This window comes from Pristiophorus japonicus, chromosome 10, assembly GCF_044704955.1.
Source record: "Pristiophorus japonicus isolate sPriJap1 chromosome 10, sPriJap1.hap1, whole genome shotgun sequence".
NCBI classification, from domain to species: Eukaryota; Metazoa; Chordata; class Chondrichthyes; family Pristiophoridae; genus Pristiophorus; species Pristiophorus japonicus.
Window position 1 is genome coordinate 223361622 of NC_091986.1, and position 26282 is coordinate 223387903.

The 26282-nt window shown below is 51.2% G+C and overlaps 1 protein-coding gene across 5 annotated transcripts in view; it reads left to right on the plus strand.

Moving 5' to 3' along the window:
- selenoj (selenoprotein J) overlaps window positions 1–25686 on the plus strand; it is a 65068-nt gene extending 39382 nt beyond the window's left edge. For 2 of the 5 annotated variants that reach the window (XM_070891684.1, XM_070891681.1), the window contains 3 exons: window positions 1381–1548; window positions 24787–24915; window positions 25290–25683. In XM_070891684.1, the coding sequence (XP_070747785.1) occupies window positions 1381–1548; window positions 24787–24915; window positions 25290–25414 (422 nt within the window). In that variant the 3' untranslated portion in view covers window positions 25415–25683. Of the gene's footprint in view, window positions 1–1380; window positions 1549–24786; window positions 24916–25289 lie in introns of all 5 variants that reach the window. The other 3 variants (XM_070891680.1, XM_070891682.1, XM_070891683.1) reach the window with 3 other exon arrangements.
- The last annotated feature ends 596 nt before the right edge of the window (window positions 25687–26282 follow it).

Sequence of the window (26282 nt, forward strand, 5' to 3'; positions counted from 1 at the left end):
TGGGGATATGGGAGTGGGTGGGGTGGGGGATATGGGGAGAGGTTGGGTGGGGTTTGGGATATGGAGAGTGGGTGGGGTTGGGGATATGGGAGTGGTTGGGTGGGGTTGGGATATGGGAGTGGGTGGGTGGGGTTGGGGATATGGGAATGGGTGGGTGGGGTTGGGGATATGGGGAGTGGGTGGGTGGGGTTGGGGATATGGGGAGTGGGTGGGTGGGGTTGGGGATATGGGGAGTGTGTGGATGAGGTTGGGGGATATGGGGGGTGGGTGGGGTTGAGGATATGGGGAGTGGGTGGGTGGGATTGGGGATGTGGGTGGGTGGGGTTTGGGGATATGGGAGTGAGTGGGTGGGGTTGGGGATATGGGGAGTGGGTGGGTGGGGTTGGGGATATGGGGAGTGGGTGGGTGGGATTGGGGATATGGGAGTGGGTGGGTGGGGTTTGGGGATATGGGAGTGAGTGGGTGGGGTTGGGGATATGGGGAGTGGATGGTTGGGGATATGGGGAGTGGGTGGGTGGGGATATGAGGAATGGGTGGGTGGGGTTGGGGATATGGGAAGTGGATGGTTGGGGATATGGGGAGTGGGTGGGTGGGGTTGGGGATATGGGGAGAGGGTGGGTGGAGTTGGGGATATGGGGAGAGGGTGGGTGGGGTTGGGGATATGGGGAGTGGGTGGGTGGGGTTGGGGATATGGGGAGAGGGTGGGTGGAGTTGGGGGATATGGGGGGTGGGTGGGGTTGGGGTTATGGGGAGAGGGTGGGTGGGGTTGGGGATATGGGGAGTGGGTGGGTGGAGTTGGGGGATATGGGGAGTGGGTGGGTGGAGTTGGGGGATATGGGGAGTGGTTGGGGGATATGGGGAGTGGGTGGGTGGAGTTGGGGGATATGGGGAGTGGGTGGGGGATATGGGGAGTGGGTGGGTGGAGTTGGGGGATATGGGGAGTGGGTGGGTGGAGTTGGGGGATATGGGGAGTGGTTGGGGGATATGGGGAGTGGGTGGGTGGAGTTGGGGGATATGGGGGGTGGGTGGGGTTGGGGTTATGGGGAGAGGGTGGGTGGGGTTGGGGATATGGGGAGTGGGTGGGTGGAGTTGGGGGATATGGGGAGTGGGTGGGTGGAGTTGGGGGATATGGGGAGTGGTTGGGGGATATGGGGAGTGGGTGGGTGGGGTTGGGGATGTGGGGAGTGGGTGGGTAGGGTTGGGGATATGGGGAGTGGGTGGGGTTGCTCTGACAGAGAGCGGGGGGATGTTGCCCTGAGCATCTTTTGGTGTGTCTGCTGTCCTGGTGCCTCAGTCCATGGCCCCGTTGCCTGGGCACCGTGTGCCGCAGTTTCTGTGCCACTCTAACCGCCTCTCGACGCCCCCCCTCCCCCCCCACAGCCACCGCTGTTTTGGAGGGATTCGTGCTCGGACCCCCAGCGAAGGATTTCCTGGAGAAGATGATGGGTCGGCCGGAGCTCAGCGTTATCGCCAGCAAGTTACCCGAGGTCCTGAAACTGCGCGGCACGGCTCACCGTGAGGTAGTGCAGAAATTCGGCAGCTCGTGTGGTAAGTGATGGGGGGAGGGGAGGGGAGAGTGGTCAGGGATGGGGAATCAGGGAGGGGTTGTCACCGTGCTGGTTCCCGGAGAGGGGTGTCGGGGAATGGGGGAGGGGATGGTGGGGTCGGAGAGTGGAGTGATAGGGGAGGGGGTGTCGGGGACAAGGGTTGGGGCTCAGGTGTGGGGAGATCAGGGAGGGGGGGTTGGGGAATGGAGGGATCAGGGAGACTGGGAGGTGGGAGGGATTGGGGGGGTCGGGGATGTTAGATTCATCGACAGGAGACACTGATTGCTCAACACAGGCACTGGAAACTTTCATCATATTAAAGTCATCACTGATGTGTAAAAGGCACAGGTGGTGTTATGTCTGTAATGCACTTATGAATGACTTGTGGAATCAATGTGTTGTACTCAAACTGTTGTGACCTTTGTTATGTATTTAACCTTTGTAACCGATATCACACCACCACCAGAGCCTTACCTGTTGGAATCCCAAGGGATCCCAGCATCCCTTGGGAGCACTGTATCTAAGCAGGCCACCCACACGGTACCTGCACTCTGGAGTCTAATTAAAGGAGCTAAGGTCACCACTTACTCATTGCTCACAGTACTCAGTTTCATCCTTTATTATGAGCATGCGTACAATCAATTGGCGACGAGGTAACGAACAACCGCGCAAAATTACAAAGAACAGTTGGTATCCTGGAGAAGTTCTCAGAAGGGGATGATTGGGAGGCCTTCGTGCAGAGACTCAACCAATACTTCATGGCCAACGAACTGGAAGGGGACGAAAACGCTGCCAAACGAAGGGCGATCCTCCTTACCGTCTGTGGGGCAACAACCTATGGCCTCATGAAGAATCTTCAAGCTCCGGTAAAACCAACAACTAAATCCTATGAAAAATTGTGTACACTGGTCCAGGAGCACTTAAATCTGAAGGAAAGCGTTTTAATGGCGAGGTATCGGCTCTACATGTGTCAACGGTCGGAGGGCCAGGAAGTGGCGAGCTACGTCGCCGAACTAAGGCACCTCGCAGGTCATTGCGAATTTGATGGATTCCCAGAACAAATGCTGAGAGACTTTTTTGTGCCTGGCATTGGCCATGAGGTTATCCTTCGCAAACTATTGACTGTTTAAACACCGAACCTGAGCAAAGCCATAACGATAGCCCAGGTATTTATGTCCACCAACGATAACACCAAACAAATTTCGCCGCATAAAGAGGTTTCGGCCAGTACTGTGCACAAAGTAACGTCGTTTTCGAGCAAGCATATACATGGCAGAACGTACACACAACCTCAGATGACCCAGAGCCCGCCATCAATCGTTAATGCGAGGCAGTTCACACCTTGTTGGCGTTGTGGAGGTGATCATCAGGTCCATCAATGCCGCTTCAAGCACTGTGCGTGCAACGGCTGCAGAACAATGGGACACCTCCAGCGAATGTGCAGGCGAGCTGCAAACCTTGCAAACCACCAGATTGCAGAGGAAGATCGATCCACTGTGGATCAGGCTGAACTAGAGACGCGAACCAATGTTAAAAGTTGAACTGACCGGAATTCCAGTATCCATGGAACTGGACAAAGGTGCGAGTCAGTCTATAATGAGCAAAAAGGCCTTCGACAGGCTGTGGGGCAAAAAGGCACACAGGCCCAAGCTCAGCCCCATTCACACCAAGCTAAGAACTTACACCAAAGAACTGATCCCTGTAATTGGCAGTGCAGAAGTCAAAGTCTCCTATGATGGAGCAGTACATGAACTACCACTGGATCGTGCCAGGGGATGGCCCCACACTGTTCGGCAGAAGCCGGCTGGGAAAAATCCGCTGGAACTGGGACAACATCCAAGTGCTTTCGTCCGTCGATGACGCCTGTTGTGCCCAGATTCTGAGCAGATTTCCATCGTTGTTCGAGCCAGGCATTGGAAGTTTCTCGGGTGATCTACTTGGTTCCCGGTACACGACCCGTCCACCACAAGGCACGGGCGGTACCGTATATGATGCGAGAGAAATTAAGCTGGACAGGCTGCAGCGAGAAGGCATCGTCGCGCCGGTGGAATTCAACGAGTGGGCCAGTCCGATTGTCCCGGTACTCAAAGGTGACGGCACAGTCAGAATTTGTGGGAACTATAAGGTAACGATTCACCGTTTTTCGCTACAGGACCAGTACCCGCTACCCAAGGCAGACAACCTATTTGCGAAGGGCTGGAGGGAAGACGTTCATCAAGTTGGATCTGATCTCGGTCTACATGACGCAGGAGCTGGAGGAATCTTCGAAAGGCCTCACCTGCATCAACACAACACAAAGGTCTGTTCATCTATAACAGATGCCCGTTCGGGATTTGGTCGGCTGCGGCAATTTTTCAAAAGAACATGGAGAGCCTGCTAAAGTCGGTTCCTCGCACCATGGTTTTCCAGGACGCCATACTGGTTACAGGTCGGGACACCATCGAACACTTGCAGAACCTGGAAGAGGTTCTAAGTCAGCTAGATCGTGTGGGGCTCGGATTGAAACACTGTTTTCCTGGTCGAGTTCTTGGGAAGAAGAATCGCAGCAGACGGCATCAGACCCACCGACACCAAGACGGAGGCCATCAAGAACGCGCCGAGACCACAGAACGTGATGGAGCTGCCGTCGTTCCTGGGACTCCTTAACTATTTCGGTAATTTCCTACCCGGGTTAAGCACCTTGCGAGAACCCCTACATGTGCTGCTACGCAAGGGAGACGCATGGGTGTGGGGGAATTCACAAGAGGCTGCCTTTGAGAAAGTCTGTTATGTTCAAACAAAAAGATGTAAACAATTAGTGTTAGCTTGCGATGCGTCGTCATATAGGGTCGGGTGTGTGTTACAACAGGCTAACAAATCGGGGATTTTGCAACCGGTCACCTATGCGTCCAGGAGCCTGTCCAAGACCGAAAGGGCCTACAGCACGGTTGAGAAAGAAGCTCTCGCGTGCGTTTACGGGGTGAAAAAAATGCACCAGTACTTGTTTGGCCTCAAGTTTGAGCTTGAAACTGACCATAAGCCCCTCATATCACTGTTCTCAGAGAGCAAAGGGATTAACACCAATGCCTCTGCCCGCATCCACAGATGGGCGCTCACACTGTCGGCATACAACTATGTAATCCGCCACAGACCGGGCACAGAGAACTACTCAGATGCTCTGTCGGCTACCATTGCCCACCACCAGGGTGGAAATGGCACAGCCTGCAGACTTGCTCATGGTGATGGATGCATTCAAAAATGAAAAGTCACCCATTACGGCCCGCCAGATCAGGACCTGGACCAGCCAGGATCCTTTACTGTCCTTGGCAAAAAGAACTGTGACCTCCATGGGAGCTGGTCAGACATCCCAGCGGAGATGCAGGAGGTGATCAAGCCGTTCCACAGGAGCAAAGATGAAATGTCCTTGCAGGCGGACTGTCTTTTGTGGGATAATCGTGTGGTCTTGCCCAAGAAAGGCAGTGAAACATTCATTCGTGACCTACACAGCACCCACCCAGACATTGTAAAGATGAACGCCATAGCCAGATCCCATGTGTGGTGGCCCGGCACGACTCAGATTTAGAGTCATGCGTGCGCCAATGCAACACTTGTTCTCAACTGAGCAATGCACCCAGAGAGGGAGTAGGGTGTTTCAGGTCAAATTGGCCAATGGATTAACGTGCAGAAAGTATTTGGACCAAATCAAATTGCGGTTCACCAACAGCTACGAACAACCCAAAGAGGACGCCACCAACTTTGACCCTCCAACACACACACAAGTGGCAACTGACATCATGGTTGACCACGAAGCCGAACTCACCATCCCCAGCAACCTGGCAAGGCCGGCTGCCCAACAGCCCAGTGAAGAACTAACCAACTCATCGCATTTGTACCAAGACGATCGACAAGGGAGCGAAAAGCCCCAGATCGTTTCACCCTGTAAAGAAGTGAACTATTGACTTTGGGAGGGAGTGATGTTATGTATTTAACCCTTGGCAACCTGTATCACACCACCACCAGAGGGCCTACCTGTTGGAGTCCCAAAGGATCCTAGCATCCCTTGGGAGCACAGTATATAAGCAGGCCACCCATGCGGTACCCTGCACTCTGGAGTCTAATTAAAGGAGCAGAGGTCACACTTACTCATTGCTCACAGTACTCAGTTTCATCCTTTATTATGAGCTTATCAATCTTGGTCCTTTATTCATAACTCCAGAATGAGGCATGGTGGGCTGCCTTTTATACTGGGCTCTGCACACCTACGCAGGTAACCCTCGGGTCTCCCACCACAGTGCCCTCTGGTGAACAGCCCCTGCCACAGGGGCAGGAAACCCCGGTCTTCACCAGTTGCACCCTCTAGTGGTGCCAGCATAGTATATACACAGTGTAAACCTTATTGATAGTACACCAGGTAACAAGCCTCCATCTTATGCAACTATACAGTGACTACACAGAGAGTATACCTATAGTCTGCATATATAACATCACTCTCCCCCAAGTCCTTTGTGCCGATTACCTTTGCACTATGTGCTCTGGCTTTGCTCTTCCCAGACTTAAGTGCCGATAGCCCTTGTACTTTCGCTGTGCTTTGGCTTGGCTCTCTCCCTGTTAACCCTCAAGTCCTTTTGCCACAACGTTGGGTAATGGTTACCAGTTTGGATGGTTCGATGATGCAGTGGAGGTTCCAGTGGGTTCTGGGTGTGATCCATGTGTGTGTCCATGGCAACATACATCCATTTCCCCCCCCAGCTCCCCGCCACAGCGAGATCATGCAGCTGGCCCATTACATTGACATACAGGATCAGGCACAGTGCAATACACAGAAAGGAAGTTAAAGTTTGTATCGTGACACCTAGGGTTCAGTGACTTCCATTCATTACGTTTTGCAGTCATGCGCCAGGATTGGGTAGATAGCATTCATGGTCAGTACTGAGGTAGCAGTACAGGTATGCGAGGACGCAGGTTCCAGAGCAACCGGATGGGGTCCTAGTCGTCTGATAGCTTCACTGCGCCCCCTGATAGCGGGACGGGATTGGTTCTCTCACATAGCCAGGACTCCAGGCCTTTGCCGTTGCCTAGTGGTGGGTAGGGCCACAGATGTGTGTGACCTCCCTGTCCTCCTTTGAGGGCTGCAGAATCTTCTGCCTGCTCTGTAACGGTGTTGGGAACCTGGCTGTTCCAGGTCCCGTTTGGGGAACTCGTTGGTTCTGACCTTTCACTCCTGGACATGGCCGAGGTAGCGACTGGGTCTGGGGGCTGCACCGTCTCCACCCGGGTGTTGGGCAACGGCGGCCGACTGCGCGTATTGGTGCCATTTTCGTTTCCAGGTCCGTGGCGAAGAGTGCCATCGGGTGTCTGCAGCGTGGGATAGACCTGGGGCAGGGTATCAGGATCAGTGCCTTCACCCTCCTGAGGTCTCTGACCTATAACTTGTGGGGACACCTGGGGCAGTGTATCAGGATCAGTGTCTTCACCCTCCTGAGGTCTCTGACCTATAACTTGTGGGGACACCTGGGGCAGGGTATCAGGATCAGTGTCTTCACCCTCCTGAGGTCACTGACCTATAACTTGTGGGGACACCTGGGGCAGGGTATCAGGATCAGTGCCTTCACCCTCCCAAATTCGCTCGCTGGCTATTTTTGGGGACACTCTATTCCCGACATCTCGCAACATTTTGTTCACAATCTTAATCGGTTCGTTACATTGATTGCCGTGCATACAATGTCTCTAACTTCAGTTGGTTGCAGGTCTCCTTTAAGAGAACCCTGCTGGCTTGAGCCCAATCAAATCCTCTGTCAGACACCCCATGTTGGTCCCTCAGCGTTGCACCTCACGATGTGGCCGAGGCCATCTTTTTTTTCAGCCACGCTGCACCTCGCTGCAGCAGGGACGCCATCTTGCCTCTGTCCTCGCGGTCGACTGCCTTGATCCTTCTCTCCCGCGATTCTGCCACAAAAGCTGGAAGAGTGCCTGTGAATTCGATCTTCCTCCCCAGGAGTCCTACCACTGGAGGGTACTTTTAGGTCGTTCCGGTCGGATCATTGCCATGCAGTCGTGATGGACGGTCTGTGCCTCAGGTGCTGCACTGGTCTGTTCTCTGGTGCCTGGCCCAAGTGAAGGTGAGGTTTTGCTCTGCCTCTGAGCACGGGGGACATCGATTGCTGGAGTGAAGAGGTCTTCCCATTTCCACTGGATCTTCCCCGTCCACCTCCTTCCGTTGGACCATCACCTGCAACAATCCACAGAGATAACTTGTGCACCACCCCATCATGGATTACACTTACATCCACACTACGGAGGACTGGGTTCAGCTCCTTGGTGTAGGTGCGCAACTTTTCCTGTACTGGAACCAGCTCGGGTCGTTTTTCGTTCCATAGCCTCTCAAAGGCATCCTGGCTCATCACTGACTGGCTTGCTCCCGTGTCCACTTCCATGAAGACTGGAACACCGTTTATCTCGACTTCCATCGTCACTGGAGGACAATCGGTGGTGTAGGTATACACTCCATACACTTCTTGGGGCTGAGCTACCTCTCTGGCCAAATCATTATACTCCCCGCTGGATTCAAAGTCATCTACCGACTCCTCTGCTAGACGGTGAGTCGTATTTCTTTTACACATACGCTGGAGGTGGCCCTTCGTGTTACAGGCTTTGCATACATACTCAGCAAACCGACACTGGTGAGCCCTATGGTTTCCTCCACAATGCCAGCCTGGTGCTACTCGATTAGGACACCTCGGCGGACTCTCAGTTCTGGGACCCTGAGGTCTGTGCTCTCTGCCCTGGGCAGAGCCACGTTCTACAGTCTTGCCTGTGAAAGGCACCATTCTGTGTACAGAACTTGCTGGGTTTGAGTCCACAGGATGAATCATTTGCTTGGTGCTGCAGGTCGAGGTCATGAACGCCTGACTGATGCTGATGGCCTTCTGCAGGTTGACTGTGGTGTTGGCAGATAATAGCTTGTGAAGGAGGCCCTCGTGGCCAATTCCCATAACTAAGATGTCTCGCAATACTTCGTTGAGGTGCGTGCCGAAATCACACGGTGCCGCAAGTCTCCTGAGGTCGGCAGCATATTTTGCAATCTCCTGGCACTCAGGTCTGCGGTGAGTGTAGAATCTGTGTCTGGCCATGAGGATGCCCTGTTTTGTTTTTAGTTGGTCGCGAATTAGTTCAGTCAGCTCATCGTATGTCTTATCCTTGGCCTTCGTGGGTGCCAGCAAGTCCCTGACGAGGCGGTAGACCGCGGGCCCACAACTGGTCAGCAGTATAGCCTTGCACTTCTCCGCCAATGTGTCCTTCTCTCCTGCCAGGGCGTTTGCCATGAAATATTGCTCGACCTATTCATGAAGGCATCCCGATCATCACCCTCTCTCTTTTCGTGTGCCAAAGGTAGCCATAATAACGTGAAAGTCCACAGTCTCGTCAGTAGTTATGTCTATAATGCACTTATGAATGACTTCACAAGTCAATGTGTTGCACTCAAATTGTAGTGACCTTGGTCCTTTATTCGTAACTCCAGAGTGAGGCACAAGCATGGTGGGCAACCTTTTATACTGGGCCCTGCACACCTATGCAGGTGACCCCCAGGTCTCCCACTGCAGTGCCCTCTGGTGGACAACCCCTGCCTTAGGGGCAGGAAACCCCGGTCTCCACCAGTTGCACCCTCTAGTGGTGCCAGCATGATGTATACACAGCGTAAACCTTATTGATAGTACATCAGGTAACCAGTCTCCATCTTATGCAACTATACAGTGACTACACAGGGAGTATATCTGTAGTCTGCATATATAACAGGTGGGGCAGCTGTTAATAGGGACGCGAGGAATATCCCTTTAACCTGTTACTGGGCACACCTTCCACAATTGCTCTCCCGCCCAGCCCCCGGCCACAGCTCCTTGCTGGGACAGGTCCTGTGCACTGGTCAATGTGTCAGACCTGCCCTGCCCGTACCTCGAGTCTGACCACCAGCCATTGGCCGTCCGTGTCCCCCCCGGGAAGAGTGGTGTGGGGGGGCAAGAATTTTGCTCCGTGGGGCACTGGCACCAGTACTGGGGAGAGAGGGAGCTGTTCCGTTGGGACGGGCTCCACTTGAACCGGGCTGGAGCCAGCGTCCTGGCGGATTGAATAACTAGGACAGTGGACAGGGCTTTAAACTAATGAAGGTGGGTGGGAGGGTTCAGGAAAGAGTCAATTTAAAAGCAGCAAGAGAAATGTCGAAGCTCGAGAGCAGAACCGAGCAGAGTTTGGGTGAAATAAGCAGGATGGGTCAGGAAGGAACAGAGAGAGTAACAAAGGTCATAGGGCATCACTGACTGAGGTCAAAAATCAGGGGAAATAGAAAAAAGTCAAAGCTAAAGGCACTGTATCTGAATGCACAAAACATTCACAACAAAATCAATGAATTAACAGCGCAGATAGAAATGAGTTTAAAGCCCTGTCTACTGCTCTAGTTATTCGATTCGCCAGGACACTGATCTCATAGCCATTCCGGAGACGTGGTTGCAAAGTGACCAAGTTTGGGATCTAAATATTCCAGGATACTCAACTTTTAGAAGAGATTGGTAAAATGGAAAAGGGTGAGGGGTAGCCCTGATAATAAAGGATGGGATAAAGACAGTAAAGAGAAAGGATCTGAGCTTGGAAAATCAAGAAATAGAATCAGTTTGGGTGGAGCTAAGAAACAGCCAGGAGCAGGGGAGATGTTTATAGGCCCCAAACAGTCGCGGTAATGTAGGGCACAGTATCAGTCAGGAAATTAGAGGCACATGTAACCAGGGTAATCATCATCAGAGGCAGTCCCTCGGAATCGAGGAAGACTTGCTTCCACTCTAAAAGTGAGTTCTCAGGTGACTGACCAGTCCAATACGGGAATTACAGTCTCTGTCACAGGTGGGACAGACAGTGGTTGAGGGAAGGGGTGGGTGGGGAATCTGGTTTACTGCACGCTCCTTCCGCTGTCTGCGCTCGGTTTCTGCATGCTCTCGGCGACGAGACTCGAGGTGCTCAGCGCCCTCCCAGATGTACTTCCTCCACTTAGGGCGGGCTTTGGCCAGGGATTCCTAGGTGTTGCTGGGGATGTTGCACTTTATCAGGGAGGCTTTGAGGGTGTCCACCTGGGGCTCGCTTGCCGTGTAGGAGTTCTGAGTAGAGCGCTTGCTTTGGGAGTCTCGTGTCGGGCATGCGGACAATGTGGCCTGCCCAACGGAGCTGGTCGAGTGTGGTCAGTGCTTCAATGCTGGGGATGTTGGCCTGATTGAGAACACTGACGGTGCATCTGTCCTCCCAGGGGATTTGCAGGATCTTGCGGAGGCAGCGCTGGTGGTACTTCTCCAGTGCTTTGAGGTGTCTACTGTGCATGGTCCATGTCTCTGAGCCATATAAGAAGGCAGGTATCACTACTGCCCTGTAAACCATTAGCTTGGTGCCAGATTTGAGGTCTGGTCTTCAAACACTCTCTTCCTCAGGCGACCGAAGGCTGCGCTGGTGCCCTGGAGGCGGTGTTGGACCCTGTCGTCGATGTTGTCCAGGTCTTGCTGCATGCGGCACGGACTGCTCCATTATCTGAGGGGCTGTGAATGGAACTGAACACTGTGCAGTCATCAGTGAACATCCTCACTTCTGACCTTATGATGGAGGGAAAGTCATTGATGAAGCAGCTGAAGATGGTTGGGCCTAGGACACTGCCCTGAGGAACTCCTGCAGCGATGTCCTGGGGCTGGGATGATTGACCTCCAACCACCACAACCATCTTCCTTTGTGCTGGGTATGACTCCAGCCAGTGGAGAGTATTCCCCGATTCCCATTGACTTCAGTTTTACTCGGGATCCTTGATGTCGAGAGCAGTCACTCTCACCTCCCCTCTGGAATTCAGCTCTTTTGTCCATGTTTGGACCAAGGCTGTAATGAGGTCTGGAACCGAGTGGTCCTGGTGGTACCCAAACTGAGCATCGGTGAGCAGGTTATTGGTGAGTAAGTGTCACTTGATAGTACTGTCGACGATACCTTCCATCACTTGGCTGATGATTGAGAGTAGACTGATTGGGTGGTAATTGGCCGGATTGGATTTGTCCTGCTTTTTGTGGACAGAACATACCTGGGCAGTTTTCCATATTGTCAGATAAATGCCAGTGTTGTAGCTGTACTGGAACAGCTTGGCTAGAGGCGCGGCTAGTTCTGGAACACAAGTCTTCAGCACGACAGCTAGGATGTTGTCGGGGGCCATAGCCTTTGCTGTATCCAGTGCGCTCAGCCGTTACTTGATATCACGTGGAGTGAATCGAATTGGCTGAAGACTGGCTTCTGTGATGGTGGGGACCTCAGGAGGAGGCCGATATGGATCATCCACTCAGCACTTCTGGCTGAAGATGGTTGCAAACACTTCAGCGTTGTCTTTTACACTCAGGTGCTGGGCTCTACCATCATTGAGGATGGGGATATTCATGGAGCCTCCTCCTCCCGTTACTTGTTTAATTGTTCACCACCATTCACGACTGGATGTGGCAGGACTGTAGAGCATTGATCTGATCCGTTGATTGTGGGATCGTTTAGCTCTGTCTATAGCATGCTGCTTCTGAGTGTAGCATACATGTAGTCCTGTGTTGCAGCTTCCCAGGTTGGTATCTCATTGTTGGGTAAGCCTGATGCTGCTCCTGGCATGCTCTTCTGCACTCCTCATTGAAACAGTTTGATGGTAATGTTAGAGTGAGGGATATGCCGGGCCATGAGGTTACAGATTGTGGGGAATACAATTCTGCTGCTGCTGATGGCCCACAGTGCCTCATGGAGGCCCAGTTTTGAGCTGCTGGATCTGTTCTGAATCTATCCCATTTAGCACGGTGGTAGTGTCACATAACACGATGGAGGGTGTCCTCAGTGTGAAGACAGGACTTGGTCTCCACAATGACTGTGCGGTGGTCACTGCTACCAATGCTGTCATGGACAGATGCATCTGCGACAGGTAGATTGGTGAGGACAAGGTCAGGTAGGTTTTTCTCTCATGTTGGTTCTCTCACCACCTGCCGCAGGCCCAGTCTGGCAGCTATGTCCTTCAGGACTCGGCCAGCTCGGTCAGTAGTGGTGCTACGGAGCCACTCTCGGGTGATGGACATTGAAGTCCCCCACCTAGTACATTCTGTGCCCTTGCTACCCTCAGTGCTCCTTCCAAGTGGTGTCCACCATGGGGGATACTGATTGATCAGCTGAGGGAGGGCGGTAGGTGGTAATCAGCAGGAGGTTTCCTTGCCCATGCTCGACCTGAAGCCATGGGACTTCCTGGGTCCGGAGTCAATGTTGAGGACTCCCAGGGCCACTCCCTCCTGACTGTATACCACTGTGCTCCATCCCTGGTGGGTCTGTCCTGCCAGTGGGACACGACATACCCAGGGATTGGTGGCCGTGCCTTCTGATGCCTGGGCCCCAAGCTCTGGAACTCCCTGCCTAAACCTCTCCACCTCTCTACCCCTCTTTTCTCCTTCAAGATGTTTTTTAAAACCTACCTCATTGACCAAGCTTTTGGTCACTTGCCCTGATTTCTCCTTATGTGGCTCAGTGTCAAATTTTTAAAATCTCATAATGTTCCTGTGAAGCACCTTCGGACATTAAAGGCACTATATAAATACAAGTTGTTGTTGTTCAAAGGCTGTGCTTCAGCAAGGGCGTGGTCACAGCGCTCTGCCACTTGTGTAGCCAGACCTTGAGCCTCTGACCAGGGGGATCACTGCGCTCTCAGTGCCAGTCAAGGTCACCATCATCCTCAATTTCTTCACCAGCAGATCCTTCCAGTGTGCAACAGGAAACTGTCGTGTAAGTAGGCACCTTTAGTAATGACTCCACGCGGCAGGGTATGATACGTTAACTGTGTAGACTTGTAGTCCTTTATTTACAGCTCCTGAGTGCCGACAACAAGCTGTGTGTTCCTTTTTATACTGGGTTACCTGCAGTGTGCAGGCAACCCTTGGGTCTCCAGCAGCAGCACCCTCTGGTGTACAAGCAAGGTGTGTACAGTGTAAGGGTACATTTAGTGTTGCATAACAGTGTTACAGACATCGCACAGTAAACAGGCATGCATACACAACAACACTTACCCCCCCCCCCCCTAAGCATTTTTCATATCCTAGTTGTAATGACTAGGGGAGGTGATCAGTGGTGGACTATGGGAGGTTCAGAGGTGATCAGTGGTGGGCTATGGGAGGTTCAGTGGTGGGCTATGGGAGGTTCAGAGGTGATCAGTGGTGGGCTATGGGAGGTTCAGAGGTGATCAGTGGTGGGCTATGGGAGGTTGTGGTGAGGGTTGTGTGGTTACCAGGTGTGACCCCTGTGCTTGAGGCTGGCCTCGTACGTTTCCCCTCCCTCACACACAGACCATGTGGGTGTCACTGTTGTGGGATCCCTCGGGGCGGGGGGGGGTTGGCCACAGCAGCAGTGGGTGGTGTGATGTGGGTAGTTGTGGCAGGGCCACAAGACTGGGTGGGCTCCTTGTCCACCAATGGGGATGAGGGTCAGGTCATCCCAGGGTTTGCCAGGGAAGCTGGAGGGTATTGGCCTCATGCTTCTGGTGTTGGCCCTGGTGGCCGGGGGCTGTAGGGCTGGTCTGGTGCCGGTTGCCATTGGTGGTGGCTGGGCTGCCCATTGACCACTGTCCCTGTAGTGGGGGTCTGCTCCCACTGCCTGTGTGTGTCCTGCAAGGGGCATCACATTCGTTCCAAAGGTCCAGGCTACATTATCAGGTAGCCTGCTGTACCTGGGGGTCTCCCACAGGGGAATTCCATTGGCATCAGCATGGTCCCTGTAGGACCCAATGTCCTTTGGCAGTGTCCTACCGGTATACATGACACACATAGTCGAGCCTGCGTTATACATTCTCGCACTTGCATCACTTTTGGGTGTCCTGGTTTCAACAGATATGGTTACATTAGGCATTTCACAATCTCTAGCATTATTGTTAAGCATAATAAACTTGTTCTTAATCTTACTGATACCTGCATTCATCTCATTAGTCACATTAGTTAAACCAGCATCACAATTCATGGTTACATTGCATACATTTTCATACTTGCACCCTTTAATTGCATCCTTAGCTTTAAAGTCCGTGTACTCAAATAGTTGAAACTTCCCCTTTGAATTTTTTTTTGGTTACCAGTCTCCTTTAAGGGAGCTTTCAAATCCGATTGGCCACTCAATGTCACATGATGCTCCTCCATGCTCACTGGTGGCATGGCGGAGGCCATTTTGATTACAGGTTCTGCTGCTTGTGGTGCTGCAGCCATTTTCTGATCTTGCTGCAGGTAGGCTGTGGTGCTCTTTTCTTCCACAGGTTCAATCCTGGATGTTGGAATCCATTTCTTTCGTCGATGTTCACCTCTTGGAGTGCTGCCCCCGCCCAGAAAGTGGAGTTTGGATCCTCTGTCTCGGAGATTTTGCCGGGGTGCTGTGGGCAGTCGAGCTGGACAGTGGAACCTCTGGATGCTGCAATGGATCCATGTTCGAGGTCGATTGCCGGAGCCCGGAGGCCTGGGAGCAGCTTCGCTCAGACAGGATGCCGTTATGGTCAATTGGCGGGATTCATCCAAAGTTCTTCAAAGGTCGCTTGGCTCATCACAGACTGGCTCGCCCCTGTGTCGCTCGCCATAGAAACCGGGACCCCGTCGACGTCTACTTTCTTCGTCCACGGAGAACTTTTGGTGGAGCAGGTATGAGTTCCATACCCTTCTTCCAGGGGTTGAGCAACTTCACCTTCCTCTGTGTCGGAGCCCCGGTGATCAGCCAACTCATCAGAGACATGGTGAGTACAGCTTTTGCTGCACATCCTTTGAAGGTGCCTTTTCTCTTTGCATGCATAGTCTTTGTAGCGGCACTGGTGGGCCCTGTGGTTTCCTCCACAGCGCCAGCACGGGGCTAGCCAGTTTGTCCCATGTGGTGGACTCAGGGTTGCGGGACTCGGGCAGCGTTTCTGCCTTTCGAAGTATCAATGTGGTGCACTGCTCTCGTCGGTTAGAGTCCTTTAGTGCTTCATTTAGGTGGTCGCCAATGTTGCACGGTGCAGCCAGTCTCCTTAAGTGTTCCAATCTTTCTACAAAAGCGTCCCAATCTTCCCCATCGGTAAATTGCTGAAAGTTGCTGAGATTCAACATGCTGAGCATGTGGTTCGTGACCTCGTATTCCCGTCGCCAGTTGTAGCGTATGTAGGCACCTTTAGTAATGACTCCACGAGGCAAGGTATGATACTTAAACTGTGTAGACCTGTAGTCCTTTATTTGCAGCTCCTGAGTGCAGACAACAAGCTGTGTGTTCCTTTTTATACTGGGTTACCTGCAGTGTGCAGGTAACCCTTAGGTCTCCAGCAGCAGCACCCTCTGGTGTGTACAGTGTAAGGGTCCCTTCAGTGTTGCATAACAGTGTTACAGACATCACACAGTAAACAGGCATGCATACACAATAGGAGACATCTCCAACATTTCACAGTTCGCCGTCCATTGCTCCATCTGCGAGGTCACAGATGCTCTATACAGCGGAGGAGAGACTATATTTCCTTCCCCGTGACCAGCAAGAAGCAGCACGAGCGTGCATGTGTCTAAGCCAGGATAGCGGGCTTCCCCCACGGTGCAGGGCGCCATTGACTGCACCCACGTGGCTTTGCAGGCACCACATCACAATCCCGAGATATTCCGTAACTGCAAAGGCTGCCACTCACTGTGCAGTAGGTGTGTGACCACACACGCAGAATCCTCACAGTCAATGCCCGCTATCCAGGCAGCACGATGACTACATCCTGCGCCAGACCGGTGTGCCAGCTCTCTTCCAGCCACCACATCGAGCTCGTGGCTGGCTTCTGGGAGACGAGGGCTATCCACTCTCCACCTGGCTCTGACACCCCTCCGCAACATCAACATTCCTGCCAGCACTCAGATACTGAGAGCCATGCCGCCACCAGGAACATCAGTGAGTGAACCATCGGAGAGCTCGAGCAACGGTTCCGCTGCCTTGACCAGTCGGGGGGGTGAGGGGTGTCCGGTATTCGGCTGAGCGGGTGTCATTATTCACTGCTGCATGCTGGGGGTGAAGTGTTATGGGGAGTGGGCGGTGAAGTGGAGCTGGGCCCAAGATCAGATCTTATTGAATGGCGGAGCAGGCTCGAGGGGCCGAATGGCCGACTCCTGCTCCTATTTCTTATGTTCTTACGCTGCACAACTTGGCCATCATGAGGACGCAGCCATTGCCACCAGGCATAGCTCCACCCCCTCAGGAGGAGGAGGAAGAGGGAGATGAGGAGGACGAGGATGAGGAGATCAAGGAGGTGGAGGAGCAGGAGGATGAGGAGGAGCAGGTGGAGGAAGAGGACGAGGAGGAGGAGAAGGCAGCCACTCAGTCGGCCTTGGGGAAGGTCAGTCGGTGACTGCCTCATCAGATTTCTATTCCAGTGACTTCGAGGCCACTGCCCGGTTGCTGAGCACGTCCCCACCATTCCATCAATTTCCCCTTCTATATCACACCCCAGAACTGAAATGAGAGACGGCAACAAATCTGCAACATTCCAGTAATAAATTTATCAAAAACCATTAACTACATAAATACAACAACAGTATTAACTAATCACCCTTGTGCAAACACTTACTTCCCCTCTTTACAGTGTCTTTCCCTAATCTACTCCTCCGCAGTGTCTCCCCAGTGACTGCAGCAGGGCTGCTGGAAGGCTGCTGTGTGTCAGGGCCAGAGACTACAGATGGTCTTGCAGGGCACCCTCGACCAGCTCTGGGCCTGGAAGGCCCGGCTGTTGACTGCACCACCTCAGGCTGGGCGGCAGCAGTCTGGGCTGGCTGTGTGACGGGCAGCGACATGTGCAATGGCGGAGTGGCAGTGGTGGGATCAGGGACGCTGTCATCCTGAGAGTGGACAGCAGGTTCCTGACCCACTGCCACTCCCCGGGGCAACACCTCAGCATCCCCATCAACCTGCTGGAGCACAGATTCCGGGCCTGCTGCGCCACCGTGAGATCCCCGGTGGTCTGTGGTGAACCAAACAATGATGGCAACAGACAGAGCTCACGTGGCATCCAGCTGACACTGCGTGAGAGCAGTCTGAGCTTCGATGCCACCAACCATTGTCTGCATCACAGCACCAAGACGTTGCGTGGCTTCCGCCTGTGCTGCAATGGAAGCTGCCATGTCGCCCATGACACGCGTCATGAGGTCTGGATCCACACAGTCTCTCTGGGAGTCCACCATCTTCTACAGACTGGCAATGATGGGCTCCTTGGTGTGCACAGAGCTGTGTACAATGTTGGAGACAGACTCCTCCATGCTCCTTACCATTGCCGAGAGGCTCTCGGGCACCCTGGTCATTGCACCTATCGTCTCCGAGTGCATGGCCATCATCCTTCTTGTGAATGCCTCCCCATCGAGGTCCTGATCTGAGTCCTGTGCAGCAAAAATTGTGCGCTCGGTTCCTCCTCCTCTCCTGCCTCACTCTCAGTGCGGGGCTCGGGGACAGGCTGCTCATCTGCTGTCTGATTATCTGAAAGCATAAATGCACAAGACTTGCGTTAAGGTGAGGGCAGGGAGGGCAGGAATGGAGCAAGGAAGACAGACAGTATCAAGAGCTGGGAAGTGGGATGAGAGAAGGAGAGGGGATGATGATACCGTTGCCCCCAAGGGACGGCCACGTCGCCCACCACCTGCTGCCCAATGAGCCACAGCGCTCGCTCCTCCAGGTCCGTGAGCTGCTGGAGATGTGCTTCACCCCCTGCCTCTTCTCTGCTGCTCCCCCCCTACTGTCGGCCATCTTGGCCTGCAAGGGAAAGGAATGGGAGGAGTCTGAGTCTCGCTTTGTGTCTGGGAGATACGCCTGCCGATGTTGAATAGCTGTGATTGTAGGCAAGGCGTGAGATGTGGATGTGAGTTTGAGTCGGTGCAGATGTTTGGTGGGGGGGGGCGGGGTGCGTGGTGCTTTGCCGTGTGTGCACAGACTGAGGTTCAGATGCTGGAATGTAAGACCTATTGAAGAATGTGCTCACCTTGACCACCCGACTCAGGTTGTTTAATTTCTTCTGGCGCTGTGTCGGAATGCGTACGACCACACTGCTGGCCGAGACCTCCTGGGCCACTTCCCTCCACATTGCCCCGAAGACCTGGTGCAATGGCCTCCTTCCAGTGGCCAGGAACAGCACTGCCCTCCTTCATTCCACCAATGCCTCCAATGCCACATCAGTGAAACAACGAGCTCTCTCCCTGGGAGTGGGGTCAGCCATTGAGAACAGGGGATTCAGTTGCTCAGAGCTCACCTTCAGAGCCAGCAATGCTGAAATTGAGCATCTGCACAACGACACAACCTCCCCTTTAAGAGCTGGAAGAAGCCAGTGTGAAGGATCATTGCTGAATGCATTGCATCTGAAATTCCTTATCGCTCTGTGCCCCTGTAGCGCCCTACTGAGGTAATTAGCGCTCAATTTAGTACTCCACTTCCTTCCTGGGATGCTGACACCCAGTTTAGTAGGTTCAGAATCATTGGAGCCTGGCACTAAATTTTTAAATTTCAAAAGTTAACACCCTGTAATGTCAGTAAGCTTGTAATGTTTGTAGCTCCACACTGTGGATGTGGACGTATTGTGTACTGCAAGTGCAGGGTTAATAATAAACAGAACCAGGCAGATTTCCGAAGGCTTCCGAGAGAGCTGCCTGCCATGTTAGGAGCTGTGTGTATTGTGTTCTGTGAATTTATCACATTTGGCGATTAAGATGGGATTTTTCAGATGATTTAAAGCTTAAATTTTGTTGGTGAAGGATTCAGCCAGCCAACAGAGAGACTTTGGAAGTTTCTGTCTTCGGAAAAAAGCTACAAAATCCGAGGTAAAATACAGCACATGGTGTGAACAGCGAGAGATTAAAATGGCAGGTGTAATCGGACATTTGGGGGAATATAGACACGACCGGGAACGTTTTAAAGCGTATGTGGATCAGCTAGAAATGTATTTCACTGCAAATAACATAATCGAAGTTCCAGACAATGCAGTCCAGAACCGGGCTGTGTTAGAACGTAAGAAAGCGATCTTCTTATCGGAGGCAGGTCCGGCATTGTACGAAACCCTTGTAAATCTGCTTGTGCCTGACGAGCCAAAGGACACAACGCTTAAAGAGATTTTAACGAAGCTGGAGCAGCACTATAATCCCAAACCGTTAGAAATTGCTGAAAGTTATCGCTTCAGGATTCGGAATCAAAAAACTGATGAAAGTATAAGTGATTACATCGTAGCATTAAAAAAGCTATCAATGCACTTTCAAAACTGAGCATTACGGGATCGTTTTGTTTGTGGAGTGAAAAATGATGCGATCAGAAGGAAGTTATTGATGACGGATGACTTGACTTTTGAGATTGCTTGTCAGACAGCGAGGTCAATGGGTATGGCCGAACAATATTCCCGAGAATTAAATAATGATTACGGTCGTCAGTCAACCGAGGTAAATCACCTGCAGCTTCAAGGTAAAAGACGGTGGGTACCCAAAGTCTCAGAAACTGGAAATTCTAACAGAGCGTCGAAGTCGTGCGATAGGTGCCTGGAACAACACATTGCTCAAAGTTGTCCATATGTGAAGGCAGAGTGTTTCTTCTGCAGGAAGACTGGGCATCTTGTGAAGGCATGCCGACTGAAGGGTAAACCTGCTTTTAAAGCTATGAGTCCAGCGTTCAAAGCTATGAGTAGAAATCCCCAGAGACTACATAGCATGGAAGAACAACAACAGGACGAGATGTTAGAGTTACACGTCATCAGGAGCACGAGGTTAATGGACAGCGATTCGGAAAGCATCAAAATCCACATAGATGTTGCGGGATTCAAGATACCAATGGAAATTGACACGGATCCATCCGTGAGTGTAGTACCGGAGTCACTATACCTCGACAAATTGCGTGATTTTCAACTGGAGAATTCTAAGATAGAGCTGCGAGGCTACTCTGGAGAGAAAATTCCTGTGGTAGGTCGTATCACCGTACCGGTGAAATATAAAGATTAATTTCAGAACTTGCCTCTAATAGTAGTGAAAGGAGACAAGCCTGCCTTACTAGGAAGAAATTGGTTGAGCTCACTGAAGCTGGATTGGAGTAAGATTTTCTGTGTGGAAGCGAGATTTTCATCAACGGATGAGGTTATCAAGAAGTATCTGAAGGTGTTCTGCGAAACGGGCAGTCCGATCCAAGGCTTCAAGACGAGTGTTAGGGTACAGAAGGACACTAGATCGGTTTACTACAAGCCACGTTCCGTACCATATGCACTCAAGGAGAAAATTGAGCAAGAACTCAAAAGACTAGAGACTGAGAACATTATTTGTAAGATAGATCGATGTAATTGGGCTACACCCATTGTTGTTGTACCTAAGTCCGATGGTAAGGTAAGATTGTGTGGTGATTATAAAGTAATCGTAAACCAGGTTCTAGAGGGTAATGTCCCCAATACATTGCCGAATATAGAAGATTTGTTCACAACACTGACAGCTGGTCAGATCTTCTCAAAACTGGATCTTACGAATGCCTACTTACAGCTTGAACTAGATGAGGAGTCCAAGTCATGTTTGACTATAAATACTCATCTAGGTCAATATCAATTTAATAGGCTACCGTTTGGAGTGTCTTCCCCCCCTGCCATATTTCAAGGGGTGATGAACCAGATTTTGCAAGGTATTGAAGGGGTAGTATGTTATTTGGATGACATACTAATTTCAGCACCAAATAGGCAAATTCATAATAACATATTGAATGAAGGTCTCAAACAGCTAGAGAAGCACAGAGTACGAGTGTCTGCTCGTAAGTGTGAGTTATTTAAAAACTCAATGGAGTACTTAGGGTACAGAGTAGACAAAGATGGTTTACATCCAACCATAGAAAAATTGGATGCAATTAGAAATGCACCCACTCCCAGGAATGTCATTGAACTTCGTTCATTCTTGGGTCTTTTGAACTATTATGGGAAGTTCCTACCAAATTTGGCTACAGTATTACATCCACTGAATGAACTTTTGAAAAAACAGGTCCATTGGAAGTGGTCAAAAGAATGCGATACAGCATTCAAGGAGTGTAAAAGCAAATTGGTAGAGAGCACCATGTTAGTTCACTATGACATATCGAAGGAGATTAAGCTAGCATGTGATGCCTCTGCGTATGGAGTTGGGGCAGTGATCTCTCATGTATCACGTAGTGGGGAGGAGAGACCAATTGCTTTTGCTTCACGCACTCTCAGTGCCAGTGAGAGTAATTATGCTCAAATTGAAAGGGAAGCTTTGGCAATAATTTTGGGGGTTAAGAAGTTTCACACATACTTGTATAGTCGTAAGTTTACCATCGTTACGCACCATAAGCCCCTAACAGCAATCCTCCATCCAAAGTCCCCAGTTCCAACATTAGCTGCAGCCCGAATGCAGAGATGGGCTTTGATTTTGTCAGCATATACATATGATATTGAATACAGACGATCAGCTGATCACAGTAATGCTGATGCAATGTCTAGATTGCCTTCCCCATCACAAGTTACACCCAAAAAGTGTTTTATTTTTCATACATTGATGAACTGCCAGTCACAGCTGAAGAGATTGGTAGAGCAACCAAACGTGACCCAGTGATGTTAAAGGTGTATAAGTATCTTGCAAATGGATGGCCAAACCAGGTAACAGACAAAGATACACATCCATTCTTCATTCATAGGAATGAATTATCAGTCGATAAAGATTGTATCATGTGGGGTGCAAGAGTGGTTATACCAAGTAAATTCATGTCCAAATTATTAGAAGATTTCCATGACCAGCAGCTGGGAATGTGCTTGACCAAGAGTTTTGCACGCAGTTATTTATGGTGGCCTAGTCTTGATAAATATATAGAGTACATCATAAGTCAGTGTACGACATGTCAATCGGTAAGCAAGCAACCACCACCAGTACCATTAAAGCCATGAAAATGGCCTCCCAGGGTGTGGCAAAGGCTACATATTGATTTTGCTGAGTTAGAAGGACAACAATTGTTCATTGTGATTGATAGCCATTCGAAGTGGGTTGAGGTATTCCCAATGTGGAAAATAACAAGAAAAACATTGGACATTTTACAAAAATTATTTACTTCATTTGGCCTCCCTGAAGAAACTGTTTTGGATAATGGACCACAATTTCGTTCAGAAGAATTTGCACAATTCACGAGCAAAAATGGTGTGAAACATACGAAGGTTCCACCATACCATCCTGCTTCGAATGGTGCAACAGAGCGCACTGTACAAATTGTAAAACGTGTCCTCATAAAACAAATGTTAGATCCTAATCCAAGGAAACGACAGTTGTCATTGGATCACAAATTGGCTAATTTTTTAATTACATATCGAAATACTCCTCATACAACTACTGGTAGAACACCAGCAGAGTTGTTTCTCAAATGACAGCCACGAACCAGATTTGCGTTGTTAAAGCCAAATTTGGCACAGTCCGTAGAAGAGGAACAATTAAGACAGAAAGAGAATCATGCTAGAGGTAGAGTAAAAGAGAGAAGTGTGAAATTAAACCAGAAGGTGGGAGTGAAGAACCATCACCATAAATGGTTAAAGTGGTTACCAGGAAGAGTGGTGAAGATATGTGGTCCTCGCACATATTTGGTAAAGATGTTTGATAATGGACAGGTTAGGTTTGTTCATATTGATCATATTTTACCTACAGCCATGGAAGGAGTTGAAGGTGGGAATGATTCAATTATTTCTGACTCATCAGATAGTTTACACCAGTAGCAAATCCTAAATCCAATGTACTGGAAACAAATCCAGGAGAGAATCAGAATGAAAGTCTGAGTCCAAGTCAGGGAAACAAAGAGCCTGAAGTTAGTGAGTTCAAATGAAAATCAAGGAAATTCTGTGGAGGAAAACGTTCCTCAGGATGAGCCTCGAATGAGTGTGAAATCGACACAATGTTTGGAAGGTTCTGTTCGAGAGAGAAGGTATCCTCTTTGAAACAGAAAACAAGTGGTAAAGTTAAATTTGTAAATATGGGAAAAAAAAGTTTATACCCTGTGTTATGTATAAACATGAAAGTTATGTATGATGTTTGTTATGATGGCTTCTTCATTTAAGGAGGGAGAAGTGTAATGTCTGTAAGCTTGTAATGTTTGTAGCTCCACATTGTGGATGTGGACATATTGTGTACTGTAAGTGCAGGGTTAATAATAAACAGAACCAGGCAGATTTCTGGAGGCTTCTGAGAGCTGCCTGCCATGTTAGGAGCTGTGTGTACTGTGCTCTGTGAATATATCACATTTGGCAATTAAGATGGGATTTTTCAGATGATTTAAAGCTTAAATTTTGTTGGTGAAGGATTCAGCCAGCCAACAGAGAGACTTTGGAAGTTTCTGTCTTCGGAAAAAAGCTACAAAATCCGAGGTAAATTACAGCACACGGTGTGAACAGCTAGAGATTAAAATGGCAGGTGTAATCGGACATTTGGGGGAATATAGACACGACCGGGAACGTTTTAAAGCGTATAGAGACAGGTTAAGTGAATGGACAATAAGGTGGCAGATAGAGTATAATGTGGGGTCGGAAGAATAGTAAAACAGAATCAATTTGGTAGGGATAGAAAAACAGAATATTTTTTAAACGGTGAGAAACTATGAAATGTTGTTGTTCAGAGAGATTTAGGTGTCCATGTACAGGAAACAGAACGTTAGCATGCAGATGCAGCAAGCAATTAGGAAGGCAAATGGACAAGTTGTATAGATTGGGCTAATACTCTCTGGAGTTTAGAACAATGAGAGGTGATCTCATTGAAACATACAGGATTCTGAGGGGGATTGACAGGGTAAATACTGAGAGGTTGTTTCCCCCGGGCTGGGGAGTCTCGAACCAGGGGTCACAGTCTCAGGATAAGGGGTCGGCCATTTAGGACTGAGACAAGGAGGAATTTCTTCACTCAAATGGTGGTGAATCTGTGAAATTTTCTTCCCCAAAAACCTGTGGATACTCAGTCGTTGAGTATATTCAAGGCTGAGGTCGATAGATTTTTGGACTCTCGAGGAATCGAGGGATATGGGGATCGGGCGGGAAAGTGGAGTTGAGGTCAATGATCAGCCATGATCGTATTGAATGGCGGAGCAGGCTCGAGGGGCTGAGTGGCCGACTCCTGCTCCTAATTCTTGTGTTTATTATCTGTGTACCTGTATCCCTCAATCAGTGTGATTACCCTTAGATCAGTGTATCTGTGCCCCCAGAACCCTCTGTTGCCCCATCATTGATCTCTGCTTTATTCCCACCCAGCTATCCCGGGGAATTTGTTGAATTCCCTGCACTGCCTCCTGGTGACTCCCAGCCAGAGTGATTACAGCACCATAGTACGGCGCACCCTGTCTGCCGGAGGATGCAACTGCAGCCGGCTCTGCTTCGTGGGTGAGTGCAGGGTGGGGTGGGGGAGCGGTGAGCGGATTGACGTGGGTGGGTGGGGGGGGGGGTGGGGAGAGGGGTGAGTGCAGGGTGGGGTGTGGGAGCGGTGAGTGGATTGACATACGTGGGTGGGGAAGGGGAGATCGGGTTGGGGGAGGGGAGAGTGTGTCGGGTTGGGGAGGGTATGGGGGCGGGGTGGGGAAGGGGAGATCGGGTTGGGGGAGGGGAGATCGGGTCGGGTTGGGGAGGGCGTGGGGGAGGAGAAAGCGGGTCAGTTTGGGGAGGGTATGGGAGCAGGGTGGGGGACTGGTGTACATTAGTGAGTGGGGCGTCAAGTGACTATTCGGCCATGCTAACCATCGTCTCTCGGTATGTTCCAGGGGCCTGTGCGGGGGCAGCATTAGGACCCAGCGGGATCCCGGCGGGCTGGGTGGAGAAGACGCGGAATGGTGACGCCATTAAGGAGCTGGCGCAGCAGCTGGTCGCCCTTCGGCAAAGCGAGTGAGGAACCCCTCCCTCCCCAGGAAGGGAGTGTAGCCCTCCCGGTAACTGCAATCGGCTACCTTCAGCTCGCTGTCTCACCGACTGCCAACAATGTGCAACCACCCGTTCCACAACCACCAATTACTCCTACCCCCTCCCCTCCCCTTCACTCCTCATCCCCTCCCCTTCACTCCTCATCCCCTCCCCTTCACTCCTCATCCCCTCCCCTTCACTCCTCATCCCCTCCCCTTCACTCCTCATCCCCTCCCCTTCACTCCTCATCCCCTCCCCTTCACTCCTCATCCCCTCCCCTTCACTCCTCATCCCCTCCCCTTCACTCCTGATCCCCTCCCCTTCACTCCTCATCCCCTCCCCTTCACTCCTCATCCCCTCCCCTTCACTCATCCCCTCCCCTTCACTCCTCATCCCCTCCCCTTCACTCCTCATCCCCTCCCCTTCACTCCTCATCCCCTCCCCTTCACTCCTCATCCCCTCCCCTTCACTCCTCCTCTCCTCCCCTTCACTCCTCATCCCCTCCCCTTCACTCCTCCTCTCCTTCCCTTCACTCCTCATCCCCCTCCCCTTCACTCCTCATCTCATCCCCCTCCCCTTCACTCCTCATCTCATCCCCCTCCCCTTCACTCCTCATCCCCTCCCCTTCACTCCTCATCCCCTCCCCTTCACTCCTCATCCCCTCCCCTTCACTCCTCATCCCCTCCCCTTCACTCCTCATCCCCTCCCCTTCACTCCTCATCCCCTCCCCTTCACTCCTCATCCCCTCCCCTTCACTCCTCATCCCCTCCCCTTCACTCCTCATCCCCTCCCCTTCACTCCTCATCCCCTCCCCTTCACTCCTCATCCCCTCCCCTTCACTCCTCATCCCCTCCCCT